Source organism: Folsomia candida, unplaced genomic scaffold, assembly GCF_002217175.1.
Source record: "Folsomia candida strain VU population unplaced genomic scaffold, ASM221717v1 Fcan01_Sc006, whole genome shotgun sequence".
NCBI classification, from domain to species: Eukaryota; Metazoa; Arthropoda; class Collembola; order Entomobryomorpha; family Isotomidae; genus Folsomia; species Folsomia candida.
In genome coordinates, this window is record NW_019091198.1 from 5,140,958 (window position 1) to 5,163,635 (window position 22,678).

The 22,678-nt window shown below is 38.1% G+C and overlaps 1 protein-coding gene and 1 long non-coding RNA gene across 3 annotated transcripts; one reads left to right on the forward strand and one right to left on the reverse strand.

Annotated features, from left to right (window-relative positions):
* Positions 1-765: 765 nt before the first annotated feature.
* On the reverse strand, positions 766-21,366 carry LOC118436049. Its single transcript, XR_004835157.1, has 3 exons — positions 20,938-21,366; positions 20,228-20,377; positions 766-4,316 (listed from the first exon to the last, which is right to left on the reverse strand). It is a non-coding gene; the product is annotated as an uncharacterized LOC118436049 (long non-coding RNA).
* Positions 5,479-13,182, forward strand: LOC118436048. Of its 2 annotated transcripts, none has more exons than XM_035853026.1 (8): positions 5,479-5,867; positions 5,943-6,026; positions 6,261-6,409; positions 6,509-6,624; positions 6,850-7,008; positions 7,592-8,519; positions 11,374-11,728; positions 11,871-13,182. In XM_035853026.1, exons 1-8 carry the CDS (start codon positions 5,798-5,800, stop codon positions 12,242-12,244), a joined length of 2,235 nt encoding a protein of 744 aa, XP_035708919.1. In that variant the 5' UTR covers positions 5,479-5,797; the 3' UTR covers positions 12,245-13,182. The 2 variants fall into 2 exon arrangements, with proteins under 2 accessions (XP_035708919.1, XP_035708920.1); XM_035853027.1 differs by having other exon boundaries at positions 11,374-11,683.
* Positions 21,367-22,678: the final 1,312 nt, after the last annotated feature.

Genomic DNA, 22,678 nt, shown 5'->3' on the forward strand with positions numbered 1-22,678 from the left:
CGGTAATAAGTTGGTAGTGGCTTATGTAAAAAGTAACAACGTAGACGTCTGTTATTCGGTTATTCCCAACTGATATAATTTTACTGCATGACTTTCTTAATTATTACGACTTAACTCATCTGTTACCTAAACGATCAATGGCCACCATTCCTGTACTACTTAATACGAGTACATTTGATGGAATCCACTTCTCCCGAGTTTTATAAGTAAATTACCTTTCTACTCTGGTCTCCGAGACTGGATTCTGGTCAGCATGGTTTCCACTGGAATTCCTTAACTTTCAAGTTGACATTCCAGGTTTAATTCGCATAATGGGAAAGTTTCTTGAAACCATGTACATCAAGACACATACTTCTTAATCAACATGTTCACCCTTAAACTGATGCAAGTAACATGCTGAGAACATGCAAATTAATAGGATGTAGTAGACTACGCTTCAAATGAAACTAATTTTGTAATTCCTCTATTTTGTATCTCTTATTCGGCTTGGTTATAAATACCACATCAAATTTGCGTCTCAGGATGATCGAGCGAAAGCTAAAGCTAATTGAGACACAGATTGATTCTCTCCTATTATTGGAGAGAACTCGATTTGGGAAGGATTCAAGAAAGTAGACATTTGTATAACTGGATATCGAGAGATCCGAAATCTAAAAAAACGACACTTCATGCTCATCTCTGATGATTACCTTACGTGACGCCAGCACAACGATTATGATGAACCGTCTCATCTCGAATATTTAATTAATGTCTGCTCATCACTAATTTTCCAGGCATTCAATTACGTTTATTTTACTTTGAAGTACATTTACAATGACATAAATTTAGTTTTGAATAAAATGTTACTACAACAATGTCAAACTACAGACAATAACACTTTACTTAGCTCTGGATGTAAAATAACGTTTAAAATTCGTATTTTTTATTCTGTAAGATAATACTAAATATTCACAATAAGCACCAGATTATCAACAACAGCGTCCATTAGCAACTGCCTGTGGTATCTTAATTTATTTTTTAATTTGATATACTAATTAAGATTAAAGATGTGATTAAAAATTATGCATAACATACTAAAAATTTAGTTAACGTTATGTTTTAGCAATGTTACCAAAACTGTGATATAACAAAAATGACCATGTATTCAACTAGATGTGAGACAAATGATTGTGCAATTTACTCATTGCAGAATTTTCAAATTTTCAAATTCAGATTTTAGCTCTCACATTAATTCCAGCTATCAACTAGAGTTAACAGCTACACTTACATAACATTTTTTTCGTATTACTGTGCTTATCCAATATATAATACAAGTTCAAAACCGGATTGAAGCGGATGACAACGTAACGTGAGATTGAGAGCGAGGAGCTACATAGATAAAAGAGAAAGTGGAGCTTTGCTTGTGCACGAGCGATGAGAACCAGTCAAGTGTCTCAACATACATCTTAATGGACCAATTTCAATTCCTTCACACCCTAAAATAAGTTAAGATGTTAACTTCTTGATGAGTGCGTTGGGTTTGTGGCCGACAATTTTGAAAAAAATCCCTACAAAATTTCTAAATCGCTACAAATTGTTCAAACTGACTTTCTCCATTAAGAAATAGGTTTGCATTTCTTCTAATCCGCCTTCGCGGATGATTTTAAGATGATGAATCAGCCACTTCAGAACGCAAACCAATTAAAATTAGTCCATCCAAATCTACGTGTAACACTTTACAAGGTTGCATTGTAATTGAAAAGAAGACAGGAAATAGGTGAAAGAAAATCTGGTAGAAAATGAGAAAGCAGCATAAAAAAAGAGAGTTGTATACATCGATATTGTAGAGGAACACAATGAGGAACGGGTTTTATGGGATTAGCGTAAATAGGTTAGGATTCCAGAGATTTGTTCTCTCCATGACAAAACCACCAGCAAAACTTTCATCTTTCTCTTCTTTAATCAAAAGACTGTGGCATTACGAACCGTATATACTTCTACATTTCATTCAGTGCATTAACCTCATGCACCCATTACGTGCACAAAGAGTCTGCATTCACTTTGACTGACTTTCACTGGAAGCATTCACACGACATTGTCTAAAATGTATTGAATCCATGCCACCTGCTGTTGTTGGGCGATTGCTGGCAGTGCACGGGTTGTGATGTGAGTGCAAAGGAGATAAGGATGCTGTTGGTCGTAGGGAATCTGAGATAGATAAATTTAACTGATTTAACTCTCACCTTTGCATGAGGAAATCTACTGGAATCAATTATGAATGGAGCTCTCAGACCCCCACTCGTTCGACCCAACCACCAATCCATTCAACAAAACTCATGCATAATAGAGTGAGACACGTATGTATGTACATATTTAGATTCCATTTTCATCAAAATCCCAGTCGTCCTCTTACTTTCGTGTGAGGGGACAGTTTTATATCCGATTCATTCAATACTATTACTGTTAAATATAAGTGAACTATGTTAAAAAATCTGATCCAATTAAATCCTCATTGCAGCTACATTTCACGGGGTCGGGGGGAATTTCTGGGAGAAAACTGGTCATGGACGGTCAATTGTTCTGGTGTTTATTTGACGGAAATGGGGGAAACAAGGACATATATGTACGTATACGTATGTATAGTCTGTTGAAGTATACGGTACAGCCAATATATATTTGAGGCTGCTAAATGTCAATAGCTTTCTTCAGAGGTTCACAACGGGGAGGGAAATGGCTTGAATGTGCTGCTGGGAGATAATACGAGGATCAGTGCTGGTCAGCTTAAGTTTGGCAGACACTTTCTCTTTTATGATTATGAGTGTGCAACATTAAGTCTTTTCCTATCGTATAAATATCCCGGCCAGAGGAATATGTCCTCGTGAATGGGATTGTTTAAAGTCCCTCTTAATGCAATGCCACCGAAGGAGAGGAACCGCAATATCATAAACGAAGTAGCAGATTGAACTTTATCCTTACTGCTCGACCAATCTGTGTGCTGCTGCTGGTGACTAAAGGAAAGCAGCACAGCACTTTCCTTTAATCAGGTTATAGATGGGGGTTATAAACGGGATTATGCATCGGTTTGATGCACAATCCCGTTTATAGCCTCTCAATAAAGCATGATAAGTATCTGTATCATTGAGAAGCCTTTCTTCTATTTCATTCCTGCTAATACTACTTTTAGCCTAATTTATCCTAATAATACAAATCTCGCCGACTGCACAAAGTCAACTTAAGATGGGGACCGCTCGGCTGTAAGAGTGTCGAATTTGGTAATGTCACAGGAAGTTTGTTGTGTGGTCGTGCTTCGAGGGTGGTGAGTCCCCTTCCTTCCCCAGTCTGGACAGCAAAGTCTCCTCAGCACGCAAATGTAGCAGCAGAGCAGAATGAGCACGAGTCCTGTTCCAAGAATGACGATGGCGACGAGGGCTGCAGTAACAGGTTCTTTGTCGACTGGCTGATTGCGGTGACCTCCAACAGGGATTCCGTACCCTTGGTTCGCTGTACTGTTGTAATTCATCTTGAAAATTATTTGTGTTTGCAGTGCAATCCAAAGTTTTCTCGATCCAAATGTCTCTTCTCTAAGTATGCACGCCAATTGGGTGCTATATGCACTCGATGTATAAGTACGTACGTATATCAAGGGTCTTAAGATTACCCGGACTCAATAGGTTTTTTTATCTGAAATAATTTTATGGGAAACAATTGTCTCTGTTTTAAATCAGATTAACGAGGAGATTCAGACTCGATGAAATGTGCTCAAGTGGGCGACAGGTTTTTATCAGCTCAAGATGATGAGTTTGATTGTTCAACTTTTTCCGGTTGTCTCGTCTTGTCGAGTGGTCTAAGCTATTTTGTTTTTCTTGAAGAGCTAGTCAGCCTCTAATAAGAAACCCTACAGGGTCAGTTGCCTCTGAGGATGAGGAGAACGCGAGTCAATTTTCCATGGACATAGACATCAGGTCTGATTGAATTTCAACTCAATCACAAGCTTGACATCCTCTTAGCAGGAGAATGCTAAAGAAGAAAGACGAATGATCTCCTTTCTCGCCAAGTACAGTTATGAAACTCTGAGATTGGAAACTCTTGGATACGAGAAATGAGTCAAGCACATCTAATCCTGAACATTTATAAAGAGCGTGGATGGTCCGTTTTCATTTGTATCGATTATTCTGAATGCGGCAATTGTATATTTTCATAGGATGGGAAGAAAGTTACAAAGTAAATAATTTGTGTCTGGCTGCTTGATATGTGATTGTTTTATTCCATGGAAAATGAATTCCTCTCGGTTTCAGACGTTCATGTGGCCTTGGGGTGCTTCACCTCGGAGTTCGTCTCTATAAAATATTCAAACAAATTTTTCGTTAATTTTAACCCACAAATTTGATACTATGCAAGTAATACAATTTCTAGCAGAATTATGGGTTTGTCAGTTACACGTAGTAACCGCATGTGTAATACATTTTAGTAGCTTTTATATTTTTTCCATTCATTTATACAAAAATTTAGGAAAAGAAGTCGGTCACATATTACTTATCCTTAGGGAAATTGAGAATAAACGGTTTTGTCAGGATTATTTAAATATTAAAAATATTCCCCAATGACACGTTTTCATTTTGCGGTTGATCTGGTGTACATACACATGAAAATTTCCTATTTAAAATAATATGAAGATGCTCAGGATGTTGTCAAAATCCTCTTCGAGAACCATGACATGAAGCGTCATTAATTATTCAGCCTGACACACATCACAACGTAATCACAAAAATATCTTTCTCGAGTGAAATCTCTCAAGTCTTATCAAAGTCATTCTTGAGCCCAACTTTCTCCGTGTTCATGGCTTAAGAAATTCCTCGTTAATGCTCAACCCTCACTAGCGTCATTCACTCGTAAAATCTGGGCCAATCATCAAGAATAAAGGAGAATTGGCTATGTAGACGTTTCCTTTCACCAATCAGAGTTGCAAATCATCTACAAAAATCAACTTTCCAGATAAAGTCCATATAAAGATTACTTTCTAGCCTTGAGCAGAATACGACAATATTTTTGCATGTAAATATGCTACATGTCTACCAAATAGACTGACAACTCGGGTCCATGAAAGGACCGACTTCGCATCAATGGGAGTGGTGAAAGGTGAACGTATGAAATAGAAAATCCTAAATGAATCTTTTCAAAATGCCAATTTTCATATTTTAATTAAAGACCAAGGCTCTTAGAGCATCGGCTTTAAAGTATATTTGGCATGTTCGACTAATTTGTATTTTGTGTATGCCTTGTGATGTAAAGTCCCAGTAATGAGGTCTCATGAATACAAGTTTTCACATACTTATTTTAATTCCAAAATCTTCGACATTACACAACGTTCGCATACAGACGATGGCAAATAAGCCATGCTTTTTTTAACTTGAAGAACTACCAAGTGCATAAGTACACGTCTGCTTCAGCACGTTTCCTTTATTTGCTTTTAGTTACTCAAATCTATATTGGAACCAGAAAAGACGAGTAGCAGTGGTGGTGGTGGTGGTGATGGAACAATTCGTCGTGAAAGTGAGCCCCCTACCGAACCCAGGGGACGGAGAAAGTTGTCAAGGAGTCCACGACACAACAAAAACTGGCAGCATCATCATCATGTCGAAAAACGAGCGATTGTTTGTGAGCATAGCTTACAGACGTACATGTGCTCCCAGTTGAAGTATGTAGTAAATCAACAAGGGACATTATTACTATTGAGTTTCTGGTTGTGCAATAAATTGTGATTCGCTACACAAAAAACCAGCCTTTAAAACTGTCAACCTCGGAATATTCTGGTTGCAACATGGGCAATTGTTTGCGTCTTGGGATTTCAAAAATTGGTCTAGCGTGGACAAAACGGAGGATGAAAACTTGTAAAAATACTTGTAACATTTTCTGGTTTATAAAAACTTTTTGAATAATTTAGACTTTTCCATGATTGTCAACAGCCAATAAGAAAAACTCAATTTCTCTCCTGATTTTGGGAACTCAGGCCGTAGGAAAGACGACAATCGCACTGAGATTATGGAAGTGTAAGTAAATACATGGTGGAAATTCCATTTTGGAGTTTCTCCCCTAGTCAACAAACGAATTGAACAAATAAAATAAAAAATTAGACTTTTAATTAACTTGATGATTGAAACAGTTGTGAGGCATAAAACCTTTGGCATAAAATATAGCTCCAGGATTACGACCCATAATGTTTATTTACGTTTCTTCAAACTAATCTAAATAATGACGCATTTATCACGTGTTTAATTACTCAGTCAAACGAACCCTGCCGGATTTAAACTACGTTCAGACCAAGGGATTTAACACGTACGCCATTCGGAGGAAGAATAAAAGTATAATCAACCTTTACGACCTTGGAGGACACCCTTCCATCCAAGAGCTCTGGGATCACTATTATGCCGACGTACGTAGGAATTCAATCAGCAAGACAATAATATTGAAAATAATTAGTGGATGATTGAAAATATTTTAATCAAGCTCAAGATCTCTACTTTATTTTTAGGCACACGGAGTCATCTTTGTCGTTGACGTGAGTGATCAGGCGTCCCTGGTTGATGCCGGAGCAGTCTTTGCAAAAGTCATCAACGATGAGCGGGTTCGAGGAAAGCCGATTTTACTGTGAGTTTTATTGATTAAATCCAAAAAATAGTCGCCAATATTACCCCTGCATAAAAAATTCAACTGGTAAACTGATACTGGCTGGATGCTGGAGCATAAGTAGCATGATATTGGGGAGCAGTGAGTGCTAGGAATATTGTCGTGTGTGTCACATCACATATTCACTCACGTATGTATGTATTATGCATTTGATCCGTTTTGACTTGACACTGCGGGTGGTTGCAGTTTGGCGAACAAACAAGACCTTGGCGGTGCGTCAGAGGTGGAGTTGGACAGTCTGATGAATCTGCAAGAAGTTGTGAACACGGCCAGATGTTTGACTAGGCTGGATGAATCTGCAGCCACAGATTTGAAAAACGACAAAGGGATTTTCGACGGATTTAGGTGAGAAAACTAATCAAACTAATTGAATAAACAGGCTGCACCAATTTTCCAAGTACTACACTCAGCCATGCAGATTACACACGAACGTGACCGTATTTACATATCCCATCAAGTATTGACACTATGCTGCATTTAGTAAAGTAGGGTTCGTAAGTTTCGTAAGTGAGACTTTTATACGTTCATGTGTGGCGTCCTAGATTGAATTATCTCGAAGCAAATCATGCAAATTGTTCGTGTACAGTACAATAGCACCGAGGACGCGAGTAAAAGGGGAGAAGAAAAGGAGACACAAATCTACAAAAGAAAGCTCAATTTCACTCGAAATGACATGCATGTATGTGTGTGAGAACATCGTGTATGTGCCCCAGGTGACTCGTGCTTGTATCAATACTAATAAGTGAAGCCCACTCTTATCTGGTGCACGTAAGCGGTGGTGACAATTGTTTGTTTTTCTGGGATTATTAGTGTCACATGGATTAATTCTGTTTGACCAATTTGTTGGCAAATTTCATACAAAATAGCGTAGGATTGCCATCTGTATCCTAGCAGCATCTCACCTTTCTTTCTATCTCTCCTTCTCTAGGTGGTTGGTTTCACATATCGAGAATCATTACCACGAGCTCAACGACCGAGTGATGAATGACACACTAGACGAAAAAAATCGAGAAAAAGCACGCAGAGCTGCAATAATACAGGAACAAATGGACCAATCTTCCGCCGTCCTCACGAACAACATACATCACTCATCGGATCGGCCATCTAGTCAAAAGTCTCTCGTGTCTAGGACGTTTATACGAGAAGAAAGTTCAATAGATTTGCAGGAGCTGACCAATGATCGTCATCCGACCGGCGGCAGAAGTGGCGGTGGAATTCAGAGGCCAAATTTAGAAACCTTTAGGATGGACTCAGTTCCAAAGACAACTACAACGACAAACTACCTAATTAAATCTCGACCTAATAGTTCCCTTGGGGAGCAACATAACCCTTTCTTCCTTCAGAGAAATGTCTCCACAGCTCCAGCCGACAAAAGACGAAGCCTGCCAATTCTTCATCCAATAAGTGGAAAAAATGTGACGTTTGGCAACCGTTTCTTTCTACATGCACCGAGCAATAATGGGGGCAGCTCGCAAATGAGCGCCGCCATTGACCCATTCATGGTTGACGGCGGTGGCAAATTTTCTGCACGAGAAGCAACCCCCTCTGCTCCAATGTCCTCGTCGAGCAGTGGTGGTGTGAGCGCTGTCACGGGTCGACTTTCTCCAGAGGGTGCTGATTCTGATGAAGGAATTATCAATCACGCATTTGATGATAAGACTGAAACAGGTTTAAGCGAAGTAGCCAAATGCAACGGTATGATGACAGACACTCGAAATATTGTAATGATGCCAACCGTTGTGACTGATGACGCTCAACAGTTGCTGATCGAGACTGGAAATGAATTCCAGTTTCCTTCCCCGGACAAATTTAGAAAATTGGTGCGGACAGAGTCATCTGATACGGAAGTTAGTCAGGTTAGTGATACAACTTTGAATAGATAATAATGTTTTACAAACTGTACGTGATATTGAGATCGTCGTAGAGCATTACAACAACAAAATGTGTATGCTATTTAATAATGGTTTGCTACCACTGCACATGCCAACATACATACGCACATACATACATACACAGCTCATGACATGGTGTGGTGACACTCAGGGAAACTCGTCAATGCTTTTACTGTCGCATATAAAAGTGCAAACCGCAACAAAATCAAGGCTGTTGTGCCAGCCAGCCGACCGAACATTAAACAATTGCATTAAACTATGGCTTAATACAGCCCACTGCCATGGAAGATTACATAAAAATAAGCCAGCCAGCCAGCTATGCTGGTGATCCCAAAGCCAAATGCACATGTCAAGCGCTGTGACAAAGGGAAAGCGCAGAGACGGAGAAAAGGGAGGAAATGCAAGTTTGATGTGATGCTTTCGAGACGAGAGTGACAAGAATTGTTCGAAGCACTTTTCGCCCATAACAAACAACTATCTCATCATTGTCGTCATCGACGTAGGCTAGCGACCACCCAGCCAAAGGGGGAAGTGAATGTTGCTGTGGCGGTCTCACGTTACTGTTACTATGTCAAGAAGATTTTGAATGGGAGCACATAAAAGTCTGAGCTCATCATCAAAGCATGGAAATCGGTCTCATTGCTCTCATTTGTTTAGCCTAAAAGCGAGTATTTCTTTCTTTCTCCTTGTCTACCATTGCCCCTGAATGTTGCTTTCACAAAAGTCTGCTTTCTCCCAATAAATTCTCTTATAATATGACTGGGAATGATATAAATCATTTTTTCAGTATTTATTGTTGTCATACTTTCAAGCGAACATTTGGACTTTTTTGCGCACAACAGCCCATTCACAAGTATTATATTGGGAGTAAATCTGGCAAAAATCTGGAACCAATTGTTGGAAGAAGTTTCTCTGCAGACCTTGTGCAGATATTTGGCTATAAGAAATACAACCTTGTAAATGTTTACTTCTCTTAATCGCTGTATGCAGGCTGCAAGGAGGTTCTGTTGTAAAAATGATTTTCGTGTAAGCGTCATGGCGTGCTTCTCAGGGTAGAAAAATGACCAGTCAGCAAATATATGGCGTCGGTTAGAGAGGGATAAACCGAAGCAAATGCAACATGACTTGGGTATCCGGGGAAGAAGTAATCATCTGCGAACCTGTTGTACCCCACCATCGATCTGAGCCAATCACTGTCAACTCTAGTCCAATTTCGTTAACAAGATCTGGCTGTGAAAAGATGGTTATTACGTCGTCGTCGAATTGTGAGGTCTCGTACATACTGCAAGTCCACGAATTGATGTCATTATCAAACATAATCCAGATAATGGAAGTAGGACAGGCGACTATATAAATTTAGGCATTAGGTGATATACATGTTAGAGTTAGGTGATGTATGCGATGGCTTAGGAAGACTTATTTACACCAATCACATTTACCATTTTCATGCATCTTTTTTAGAGCCCTGGGTCTCGAATAATATAATAGTTTAGAATTTAATCAACCCTAATTTGCTCGAGAAAATAATAAATAGGCAGGAAATTACTCACGAGTATCAACAGACCGCGACAAATCTGGGAGAAGACAGGGTGCAGTACAATGGATTTTTTATTATGTTATGTTAGCATTTTAGGCTTATAAATTCATGATTGTGGTTTAAAATTTAACTTTGCCGTCTCATTTTGTTAGAATCCCATGGCCTTCACAAATTTGCAAATATATATGATTTTTATATACGAACATTTTCACAAAAAGTTACCAGTTAAAAATAAATAAAGTGTTCCCAAGATTCAAAAAGTTTCAAAAGTTGGAAATTATTCGAAAATCCTTGATTAATTTGGCGGCACGCCACGTGGCCAAATATTACTTTGGCCACAGTGGACGCAGAAATCCAGGGCCCATTGGATGCTGAAAAATATAATAGCTAGCTCGACTCCAACAACATCTCAATATAAATATGTAGATGATATATTTAACATGTTGGGATATGCAGAGCACAACTAAAAACTAATATTCTCACTGAAAACGCATTCATGCAAAACAGAAATTGCAAACTTTTTCCTTTCAACTTGAACAAATAAAACGACGAGTTGGTTGCCCAACCGATGATTCCAATTTTTCTGCTAGATCGTCACAAATCGAACTTGGTACATTTCATCGAATCACACTCTTACGAAATATAGGTATGTACACATATAGAAATCCTCGACCAAATGAACATCACATTACGCTAGGCCATTTTTTTTGGTTTAATGCTGGTTTGCCGAATTTACCTCAGTGGGTGAAAAACCTGGTTCGACATTTGCACTGATTACTTTTTTCATAACTACGTACATAATTTCTGCAAATGTTTTAATATTGAAAAGCACAAAAAATATCAGTCGTTTTGGGATATTTCTAGCTTTCCGAACTTATCCTGCACGTTTTCAAGGACATGTTTACACAATGTTTGTCTCTCCTTTCCGTGACAAGCTTTTCTTGTTGTTATATATCAGAAGATCCCAGTCTCTTCAAACTGATACGTCGTTGTCGTATCCAATCAACACCTACTTGTTTACCAAGAAAAGAAAGCAAATCGGTTTATGTTTACTTCGATACCTTGCTCATCAGTTATTGCCATCTGCTCGTAGTCAGTTCTCCTACTTATTCTTTTGTATTTTCATTCGCAACTCGGGCCCAAACTTCGAGCTAAGTAGTATCATCTTAATTTTACTATTTTTACTATATCGATCTTTACGAAATTTGTTATTCTTTCAACGCAGATTTCCAACAGTAGCAATACCTCACACTTACATAAGTACTTATTTTATTTTTACAGAGGGCAGGGGAAATTCTAATGGTAACCACGCTGGCTCAAGTTCACCAAGATGACATATCGTCAACATATCGGGGCCGGAGAGGTTCCACAACGTCCACCCACGATTCCGTCGCTTTATCTCTCTCCTCATTCAAGTCTGAGGATACCATGAGCGTCATGGAAGGTTGGCGAGATGAGGACGAGACTCAATCACGAAGTAAGCAGAGTCACGTCACGAATAGCAGAGGGACGACCCCACCCACCTACGCAGCTCCGCAAAACCACTACCACCACCCTTACTCCCAGCTAGGAGATCCCGTCAAGTCTAAAGGTAAGGCTCCAAGAGAAAACTACCACCGAACCTTCCTTCCAAAAGGTGAGACAAAGGCGCTTGTTGGACGATTATATAACTCCATGCACTTTGTGCTAAGATAACTTCAAACGTGGAGAGCATATGGTAATCAGGTTTTAGCAAATGTGTAGCCTAAAGCGGGTTCTTGTTTCACTTTCGTTTTTAGACAAGGAACAAAAATCCAGGTTGCGAGTGGGCAAAGGGAAAAACAAGACGGCTCCATTACCTGAGATGACTATTTCTACTATTTCTTCTCAAACCCAACCAGCGTCCACCTCCACCGTGGCGAACACCTCTTCCTCTGCACCGTTAAAAACATCAGCCAACAGCGGTAGAAATAACCATGCGATGCCCTTGAATAGTAGAAAAAGTCGTGAAAATGTTTTCAATGCCGGTCCTGCTGGAGGACCCGGAGGAACGAGTAAATTGAAGAAGAAAAGTGGCTTTTCAGATTCTCTAGAGACCAACTCCAGCTCCCAATTTGCTAGAAGACCTCAAACGGTTCTACCGCCGCAAACAACCAGCAGGACGACAGATTAAAAAAATATTGGGGAGACCCATTCGCCTCCCTTCTGGCTGTATGTGTCTCATCTGAATTCTGAGATTGACGGTTGTACAACCAGATCCAAGGTATTTCGAGCGAGGAGAAAGTGGAGATGGAGAAAGTGGATCCAATCCAGAAGCGAATAATACGTTTTGTAGGAATAGCAAGAAGCGAGGGCTGCAATGCAATATTTAGAGGCAATATTGATACGCTTCTTCTTTACAGGTGACACAATAGTGTGCAGTACTTACTTCTTTTCAAACGTGCCAGATGGGTGTTATATGCATAAATAATTTCGTGTTTTCTACGTGTTTCGAGCGCCAGATTGGGGCTCGAAAGCTACATTATTCAAGAGGAGAGGCAGCAAGGTGGTTAATGATAGTAATGCTCTTTTGCTTACACTTTTGCAGTAATTTCTCCTTCTCGCCTTTCAAAGACGAACAAAAGCTGACTGTGTCATCAAATAGAATAATATCCGCGAACAGGCTGCATAAGCCAAATAAAAGACTTTAGTACGAGAAACAAAGGCGATTAATTTTCTAAATGACATTCTTTTTTGCATTCTTCCTTTAGTTTCATCATATACGAAATCCATACTGATAAAAATCTCGTATCAGTGTAAGAATATACCATCGAAATGCAGTGAGAAATTACATAATAGCAATAATAATCAGTAACGTGAGACAAGTCTTAATCCCTATTAAATACATGTAATTATTCATTAGTGAAGCTTAAATTTTGTTCCATGCGAAATAAGTACTGAAATTCAGTAGAAACCTAATGTAAATAGGTAATAAATAAGATGTATGAGTACAAACGCTGCTAAAATTGGAAAAATTGCACATTTTGTTAATATTTTAGATTATATATATCTATTTGTATATAATTTATTTTTACTTAAGAACTCCTGAGTAAATAAAAAATATGTTACTTGATTCAAAACCAGAGTACAGATGCATCACAACTCTTGTATTCAGCGATTCTAATTTATTGGCTTAATTATAGTGTTCAAATTGAAATGTTACAAAAAAAGGAAAAATACACTTAGTATTTCTTTTGAAATCCCATTTTCTAGCTTTCCATCAACAAATCAAGAAATTATTTCATAGAAAAGAGTGCATAATGAGCAACTTTATTGCGTTGTGGTAGTCATAAAAGTCAAACTTGAGTCTGATGATAATTCTTTGAAAGCCGCTTGATGACTAATTGGGGTTTCACCATCAATTTAAGCCAATTATCCGTATTATATCGGACAATGGGGTTCTTTGGATAGCATATTTACGAAATTTACTACATACTCCAAACTACTTTTGGATATAAATTTCAAAAGAAATTGTATTCACCAACAAGAAAAATATTTACATGATCCTGAAGCCAGTGCCCATCAACACCAAATTGTTAAAAGCCTCTTCATATGAACTTGACTTACAAAATGCAATCCAATTAAGCTCTATATTCCTCACCCGGAGTTCCATGAAACTGGATTAAAAAGTCTGACGACTTTAATTCATTCGGCTTACTCGTGACTCCTAACAAACAAACTGACTGACTGCGTACTGAATTTGAGTATCTAAAACATTCATGATTCTGAACACAAACCTGAGTTTTAGTTGGAATTAACCTTGACAAAGTCTTAAATTTACCTTTTAATCTGTTTAACATTGCATCGCAGAGTTCACTTGAAGTTTATGTTTCAAACAATTCAGCTTCGCCCACACTAAAGTCAATATTGATGCGCCTGACACACACAGATTTCATCAAGGTGTCTTGTTTTTGCTAATTTTGCATGGAACGTCACTTCCACAAAGTGAACTTTGTGATAAGTCAATTGTGGCAGGTATGTGTGGATCAAATTTAGTACAAGGTCGATTGCAAAGGTTAGTTACAATTTGTACGTATTCAGTAGTGGATTCGACAACATTGTGCTTTCAGAAACCAATAGATTATGAAGTTCATACTAACGTTCTATTTGTAATGAGGAGAAAAATAAAATGATGTCGAGTATGTTTTTGTTTTTCAAAGTGTTTCGAAAAACGTCCGTATTAGATTAGCTAAAATTGACGTATAAAAATACTCACAAAATTAGGAGAAAACACGTGGAGGGTCTGCTGATGAGTTTCGAGATTATTATTCGAATTAAAAGCTATTGAAATGGCTTAATTCCATTGCTCAATTACACAGCACGAGAGTTTCCTTATATCCTCAACTACGTATTATTTCTAAACTTGACATGATATAGTAATTTACCAAAGTTGAAGGTAAAATGACGTATTTCGACGAACCCAACCGCAGATTTTTGTTTCTAAACTTCGTGAATTGGCCCATATTGCACTCAATGAAGCACAGTACAATTTCCATTATTCCAAGGTAAGTTGCAAATATATGAGTCCTGTTATTCTGCCAAACTTACCTGCTACAAGTTGATCATGCAAATAACGAAACTGTAGTCTAAATTCCAGCATAAAAAAAATATTTCAAAATTTATTAATTTATGGTAAATAGATCCCGATTGAGACCCAAAAAATGTGCAATCTCCATCTCCACCATCTCTCATATTGTAAATTATTCTAGATAAAGAAATGTTCGACGTGGACAAATATAAATTGGCAAGTCTTTGAATGTCACTCACATCACGGGGAACTGAAGAATCGTAACATCGTGGCACTTTCGCAAGCTTGTCTTGTTTGCAGACTAGGAATTTTGCAAAGTGCACAAAAGTTGGGTTCCTTCGTGTAGAACGTGGACCCAGACCTGTCTGTAGGCTAAAATGCTGATACTGATCGGAATAGTGATCCTTGCCGCATACTAAATCAACGCGAAAATGTAACAGTACTCCGTAAGTCCTTTCATGTTCATGCTGTTGAATGTATGAGAAAAACCTGGTGAAAATGGATTCTTTCCATACGCCTTAATTTCGTCAAATTGAAATTCTTGCCTCATTCTTCCTTTGAAAGTATTCCTTAAGTGGAAAAGTATGTTTGTTATGCCGAATTCGCGAAAAAGGCAAGTTCTACAGGTAAAGCGTAAAGTACGCAGAAAAGGGTAGGCATTCAAGTCACTTCGCAGAAAAATTTCCATTTCCTCCCGTCTCATCATTCGTGTAGATCTTTTTTATCCTGGCATGCGAACCCAAACATTACGTATCATGAAAAGGTCTTTGAGAAGAAAGGATGGACCCAGATGGTGGGTGGCACTCGTGTCAAGCGAAGCTGTACTACGGCGTCTGCAAAGTAAACTTTGAGCGTGTAGAGAAAGTGGGGAATCTGGGAAATGACTTATTGTTTTTGATGTTACCAAGTGCTTGGCCTGGAGGTTAACATGCAAACTCATCTTAATTCCTACGTCAACTCAACCTGGGAGCACTAATCCATTTTAGAGATTAAGTTTCATGGAGAATTAATGTGCATTCAAAAAGTTTACACCCGCCCGACCAGCGCTTGCGGCATCATTTAAATTAGCCGTACATACATACGACGCAACAAGAATTAAGCCTGTTACATTATGTGAACAAAATGGCCCAGTTTCTTTTTACATTGTTTTGAAAATAGTTATATTTTGAACTAACGAGCCCATTACAAAGATTTCTTCTCGGATACGTTCATTTGTTTACTAAATACGTAGAAATTACTTGGTTGGAAAAATTTACTCTGGGAACTATTGATTAATAAAACCCCTTGTATTAAATTAAAGGATATACTTAAAATAGTCCTCTACGAGTCTATTTTTTTCCTAAACAGTCTTCCGCACTTTAAAATCTGGAGAATAAGCGATTTCATAGCACGTAGCATCCGGTTCCATTACGAAGAAGAAGCACAACCTTAACTCTTTTTACCACTTACTGTCAACTTTAATGCCCTCGACTGCAAACTGTTGTCTTGCTCTGTGAAATATATAGTAGCGCATTTTCATCTCTGCAATTACATGGATGCATCTGCAAGTTGTTTTGGTGCAGTGATGTACAGAAGCCAAACCAAACCCCACTAATGTCTCGTGGCGGATTATGCTTCTTTACAGTCCCATTTAAAAAAACTGTTTAGCGGAAATGATAAAGTAGACTGCTCTTAAATCTTCTAAGCAAATATTATAAACATTTCAGAAGTTTCCTACAAAACCGAGAGGATCTTAACACCCGCAATTTTGTTATTTGAAACAGATTGACACGGCTGAAAACGTGGCATGTATTTTTATGTATATTTACATGCATAGGTATGAAAATGTTGTTATTTTTGTTATGCGAATATGGGAACCACATTTAGAGACTTGGAAATATTTGCTAATTGCGAGAATAAACCTTAATTAGAGTTGTGAATAAGCAGATGCATTCACAAATGTTTATCTCCCTCAAGGACAACTCAAACATGTCAAGTTGTCCCTGTACACTAGGAAAATTGGACAAGTTGTTGCGAAAGTTAAGGAAGTGGGAACGAAAATGTTTGTTAATTCTGTAAGTAGTGTACATCTGCCAGTGCCAACTGCCATCACACTGATGTAAAATGAATAAATAATTGGTTGTCTAAAGTCCAGACTAATTTCTGAATAAACTGAAAACTAGCGATGTTTTTATGCAAGAATTTCACGATGATTTCGCAAAGAAACAGTTGCAAAATTTCAGTAGAATTCTTGTGCAACTTACACGGACGAATTTGACAACAGAAGAGACAAATAGACAATACAACTTTAAGCCATAAAGCATCAAACAAATTAAAACTCACTCAACCAGCACCTGTCCGTGTAATCTCATTGTGTTGCCTGAATATGTTGCTTCTTAACATTAGGAGAAAGCACCAGCAGGGAGACAATCTCAAATTTCAAGTTTCTCAAAGTCTGACTTGAAGTATTTATTTCGAGCTGATTAACTGACGTTTGATTGTAGTGTAAGGAAGGCTAAGGAAGATGTCTCAAAGATAAGTACTTGAAAATGTGGTGGGTAACTTGTCCTCTTTTAGGTCTGCTCAACTTTGTCACTTTTCCCTTTTAGCCGCTCCTTCAACCAACTAACCTCGACAAGGCATCTAACAAGTGCGGTGAAAGCAGACTCTTTGAAGAAGATCCAGTCAGCTAAGTCAACACACAGTTGCGACAAATGTGAGGGGAATATATGTACCAAAAACCATCGTCAGTAATCTTCCGTCCTCAAAGATATACCATGAACACTAAATGAAGCGTTAGTGATTACCATCCTTTTTTGGAATTACAAATAATCACAACCCGCAGAATGAAGTAGAGACTGGTTAAGCTGGAGGTCGGGCGGTCGGGCCTCAGATTAGATTTCATCACATATTGAAGGACAGGGCAAGCACATGACGAGTGGAATTACTGTTGGATTCCTGAGAGCAAAATCCTAGCCTTTAGGGAAAATTGGCATGTGCTGGTGAAAGTAAGATTTGCTCATTTATTAGACCCCATTCATCCGTCTGGATTTTCCCCCTTGAACACACACACGTGCACGTTAGTTGCGAGTGAATGGGTGCATAAAGGTAATTTTGAGGTTTCTGGCATCGAGGGGAATTAAAGATAGAGCATTATCACTTCATCAAAAGGGAACTTTTGAGTTTGAATTTTCTCATGTCGAAAATGTATTTCAACAGCTACCGAACGACTGACTGCTGCAAATCCGTTTCATAAAAGTAATACCTCCTCTCAAATTACTAGTTACTAATGAAAATGTTATTTTCCTTTTTATTCTCATTTTCGAATTTTTCCATCTAAAACTTGTCTGATTTGTAGGAGGAAGTTGATTTCCCATCACGACTTCAATTATTTCCGACGAGGAAGTTGTTTAAAATATGTTAATTCTCAAAATTACTTTATTACAATTTTATAATACGTGCATGGCTGAGGAAAGTGAGATACGGAGAAAGCTGTGGCAATGAAAGCTGTAATGTAGGCATATGGACCAACATATCCTTTGGACAACCAACCGAGGAAATTTGCATACACAAGTCCCAGATGGTACTAGACAGGAGTATTGAGTGCTTCTTGCTCCAATTCGTTCGTAACAGTTGCTGCTGAACGAAAAGAAAGTTGAATTTGCGTTCATTGAAATAATTTGTTCCTTTCATACAAAGCTACAAAGTTCACAGGCAGTCCCACGAGCAGACCAGTCTTTTGACCATTAAAAGTTAAATGAAAAATGCTGCAGAAACAACTTTATTCTGATTCTGGTTCAATCGAGGAAGCAGGAAACGTAGAAGAGAGCTCACTCACTCGTACGTAGCACGTATTATTATTTTCCAGATGGATTATTCTCACCGACTTTCTCCTCTTCTGAGGTACGTGAAACCAGGTTCCTTTAATCTTTGATTCCTATCAAGGACCTTATTAATTCCAATGCTTCAATAATTTCAATTTTCCAGCCGACTGACACGTCTCTCTCTATTCTGCTAAAGGAATACATTAATTTTGTCGACACTAATCCTCTCAAATTTGAGTCGATTATAAACTCCCAAGCCAACCTGCCCTGACTGTTTTCAGAGCAATCCAATCGAGTTGAGAAGTATCAAGAGTTAATATCCTCAATTAATTATCTGCTTTCATGCTTCGACAAGTGAGACAGGTCCCAATCTCAATCATTCCTCCTTGCAATCCAATTCCTCCGTAATTTAAATGCACAAACTGAGAGCTTGTAAAAGGCGAGCGACACATTTTTCTGTCCTTAATCTAATAAGTTGGTCTCTATTTTCGAGCTGTAAATTATGGTCGCTTGAAAGGTGTTAGATGGAAATATGTCAATTAATGAGATAAACATTATTCTTGTATCGGATCTACTTTACTATTCAAAATGCAAATCTTTTATTCAAGAATCAAATCGTAATGCAAATCTTTTTTGCACTTACGCATTTTCCAGTTGGACTTGTTTTTCAATATTTTCCATTATTTATGACTGATGTGCACGTGGTATAATAAACATTCTTTTCCCTTTCTTCTTTAGGATTGAAGAATAAAGATGTGAAATTCATGAAGTGAAAATTTGTGATCTGATTTTACTTTTCCGTTATTCTCAAACGCAAATGCTTCCAAGGGATTCTGTCCACAATTGGATTTTCTTCACACCAGACGATTTCTAGAATCTTAAATTTGGGACATTTGAATGTAGCCCGATGCTGAACAACTTTCGTACTTTTTTTTCAACCCACGTAATAATATGTCTGTATGCATGTCTACGGTGGAACTCTCCCCAAAAACCTCTGATATAACCGAATTAGTTTGTTCAACATGGAAAGTTTTTATAAAACTCAAAGTTAAAAAGTTTTGAGTTGTTGGATGAGGTTGGATATCGCTCAACAAGTTGAACCGTGTAATTTATCCGTTCAAACTACGTAGATTCATTAATTTGATAAGCTCCGGCATTAAATAGAAATATAATACGTCAACTTCCACTTATGCAATTTGTAGGATCTGTTTTGGCATGAAATACATCTAAAATATGGAGAACATCCTTTTCATAACATAATCATATACTTCTCGGAAACAGGCCAAACACTTGGACCCGAGCCCCGTGATACATACATTGATCTGCCCAAAGTTTAAAACTTTATAAACTCAACCATGCAAATAAGGCCTTGCATAATTGTGAACTGACATTGCTCTTCCACCATTATTATTATTATGCTGTCCCCATTGTATTGAAAGTTGTTCTCTTTTCATGTCTCCTATTACAATATCAATTCTTTCTAATGGATTCCGAAATTCTAAAGCAGTAATGTTCCTGAATAAGGAACTTTGGATTTATTTTTTTGTATCTCAACTTCGTAGAGCCCTGTGTTCTGGCATAATAGGATGACTATATATACATACATATGTAGCCGTCTATGCATCTCGGTGGTATATTTAATGAGTCAATATTCCGCACGATGAGTTCTGGTTTCTCACAGTGGGACAAAATTGCAATTGGTGCATGTTTTCAGTAATGGGACGCCGTGTGCTAAATCAACTGTGACAACCAGGTCTTCTGATTAGAAAGGAAATATTTAACGTACCGTTAGAAGATCTTCTGTGAACTTATTTTACCAAAGGAAGAGGACTTGTCTGCAGCAACGTCCGTCAGGGAGCAAGTTATGGATATCCAGCGGGGCAGAAAAGCTCGAGATTCGAGAGACTCTCCAGTTCCTTCTGCTCCAGAATCTCTCCTGTTGGATAACAATAAGGGTTTGTTAGAGACATTTCAGACCGAGTCAGATTCAGATGGCACTTTTCTAGTTAAATCGTCATATTTATTGGCTAAGTTGCGTTAGGGAAATATTGTCGATAAATTGGAACTTTTCCCCCTCGCTAACGTATTTAGGCAGAAATAAATTTGGGAAACGGAAAGGACGCGAAAGTTGGAGAAAGTCCACCGTACTAACTGCCAAACCTTATTTGGTGTATTTGTTCCTATCTCAACCACCGAGTTGGAAGAATGAAAAGATGTGGAATTTTCCAGGTCCGAATTTGATATTGCAATGCATGTTCTAAACGAATGCCTGACAAATATTTTTGTCCTCTCAAATTCAATAAAGTTTGTTGTATGCATTGGTTATTTGATAAACAACAATTTCCATAAAGTACAACGAACGACTGATCAGTAATGACCTTAGATACACTGTCAACAACGTTAATAATAGAGGACAAGTCATTCAAGTGATGAGCTCTAATCCTACTAAATAACCTATCTGGTGATCCTAATGATTTTGTATTTGCTTCACCTTACCCGGAATTAGAGTTGATTTTTTATAAAGGAAGGAAAGAAAGGAGCAATCGTGCGATGTGGAGTTGATGGTCAAAGCTTTTAATAATTCACTAACCACTTTCTTCCTGTTCCTACTTTACGATCCTCTGAAATTCCGTATACCACAAAAATGAATGCTAACTTGGCTTCTCGAAAAACCCTTTCCTTAAAATGAATAGAGTTTTCAGTATACAAATTCAACTCGGATTTCGTCTACTCGAGTGAGATTGGAGAAATTGCAAAAATCTCGTCGCCCAATATTCCCTGTGGTGTTTGTTGGGAATAGGGTCAAATTGCTTGAGATTTATCCTGTGCAACGAAGGATGAGATTGGTAGTCTTGATATTTGAGGAATGCTATTCCGAAAGAGACAATGTTTTACAGAACGTACAGCCTGTTGCTCACTCCTAGCGATCTGGCGACCGAGTAGTCATCTCCGTGAAAATGTACGCTATTCATACCCGTTTTCTGAGTCTCAGGACCAAAACCAGGACCGTCTCAACAACGCAGCTCCACAAGTATTAGCTTTCTCGCAAGGATTTCAGCTTGACGCAAACTCGCGTACTTCTTGCCCGTTCTTGAACCACGTACATCCATGGGGGGACGAGAAAGAGAGAGAGAGCAAATACCATAACTTATTAAGAATGTTTTGCAGAATTTCAGTCTTCTGTTTTCATCTTTAAGTATAAAACTTAATGTTGGGCGAGGTTGGTGACAAAACTTCATATTTTGAAATGCTCAGGGTCACTGTGACGGCTTCTTTTATGCTGGGGCAAATGCTACCTCGTAAAATAATGAAAGTCCCCGAACGACAGACATAAACATTTCCTGGCCGAATCTTCATCAAATGTTTTGCAGCAGCCGCAGCACATGTGGAAGACATTCTACGCGTCTTTCTGTATGTATTTATGAATGTATCTCTCCGAAGGAAGTAGACAGCGTTGGAAAAGAGGACGCTCCTCCGCCCACTTGGAAAACATTAAACACGAAAAGTGTTTACTTTGTTAAATGTATTCGCTCAACGGTAGGGTCATGATTAATAATAAAATTGTGTATATCGTGCATGAAAATATTAATGATAATAATCTTGTCTTATTTTTGGGGGGAGGGGTATCATAAATAGCTTTGATTTGCGTGGTAGTAATACGCAAATAGTTTGTGTTGTTTTTTCATTCCAAGTTCTGAACAATTATAATTTGATGGCTCTATTTGAGGACAGATGGATGTCTTGTTATTTATAATTTGGAATAATTCTATATACAGAAACTTTTTTTTTACCTTGGTTCAAACTTTGAGTTCAAATGTCATTTCACTTTCAGAGTGAATGTAATTTTATGGTTTACAGAAATGTGTGCGTACATTAATTGAGTTTTGTAAAAAAAAGTTCAGATTGTATGTATTATAAAAGACAATTATAGAAAGGAATCGAATCGAAATTAAAACGGGAAACTTTTTTTCTGGAAATTACAAATTTATGAGTTTAATTTTTATAAGCAGTGCCAGCCAAATGTCAAGGATATTCTGTCTGTATCTACACTTACGACAAAAAAATTAGAGTTAAAAGAAGCAGCGTGTTGATGTTTGTCAAATTATGATTAGAGGTTGGCAGAGATCATGGGTCTTCTCGAGTCGTTATAAAATTCGTGTAAGCCTTAAATTACGACATACGGGTTAAGAGTCTTTTTTTCATGCGAGGCACATTCGACACACTTTTCTCATCCCAA

Excerpts from the sequence above, each read along its gene's own strand:
- LOC118436048 (XM_035853026.1), top strand. The coding sequence starts at position 5,798 with ATGGGCAATTGTTTGCGTCTTGGGATTTCAAAAATTGGTCTAGCGTGG. Across the intron at positions 7,009-7,591 it reads GGGATTTTCGACGGATTTAG|GTGGTTGGTTTCACATATCG; the intron begins GTGAGAAAACTA and ends CTCCTTCTCTAG. Across the intron at positions 8,520-11,373 it reads CTGATACGGAAGTTAGTCAG|AGGGCAGGGGAAATTCTAAT; the intron begins GTTAGTGATACA and ends TTATTTTTACAG.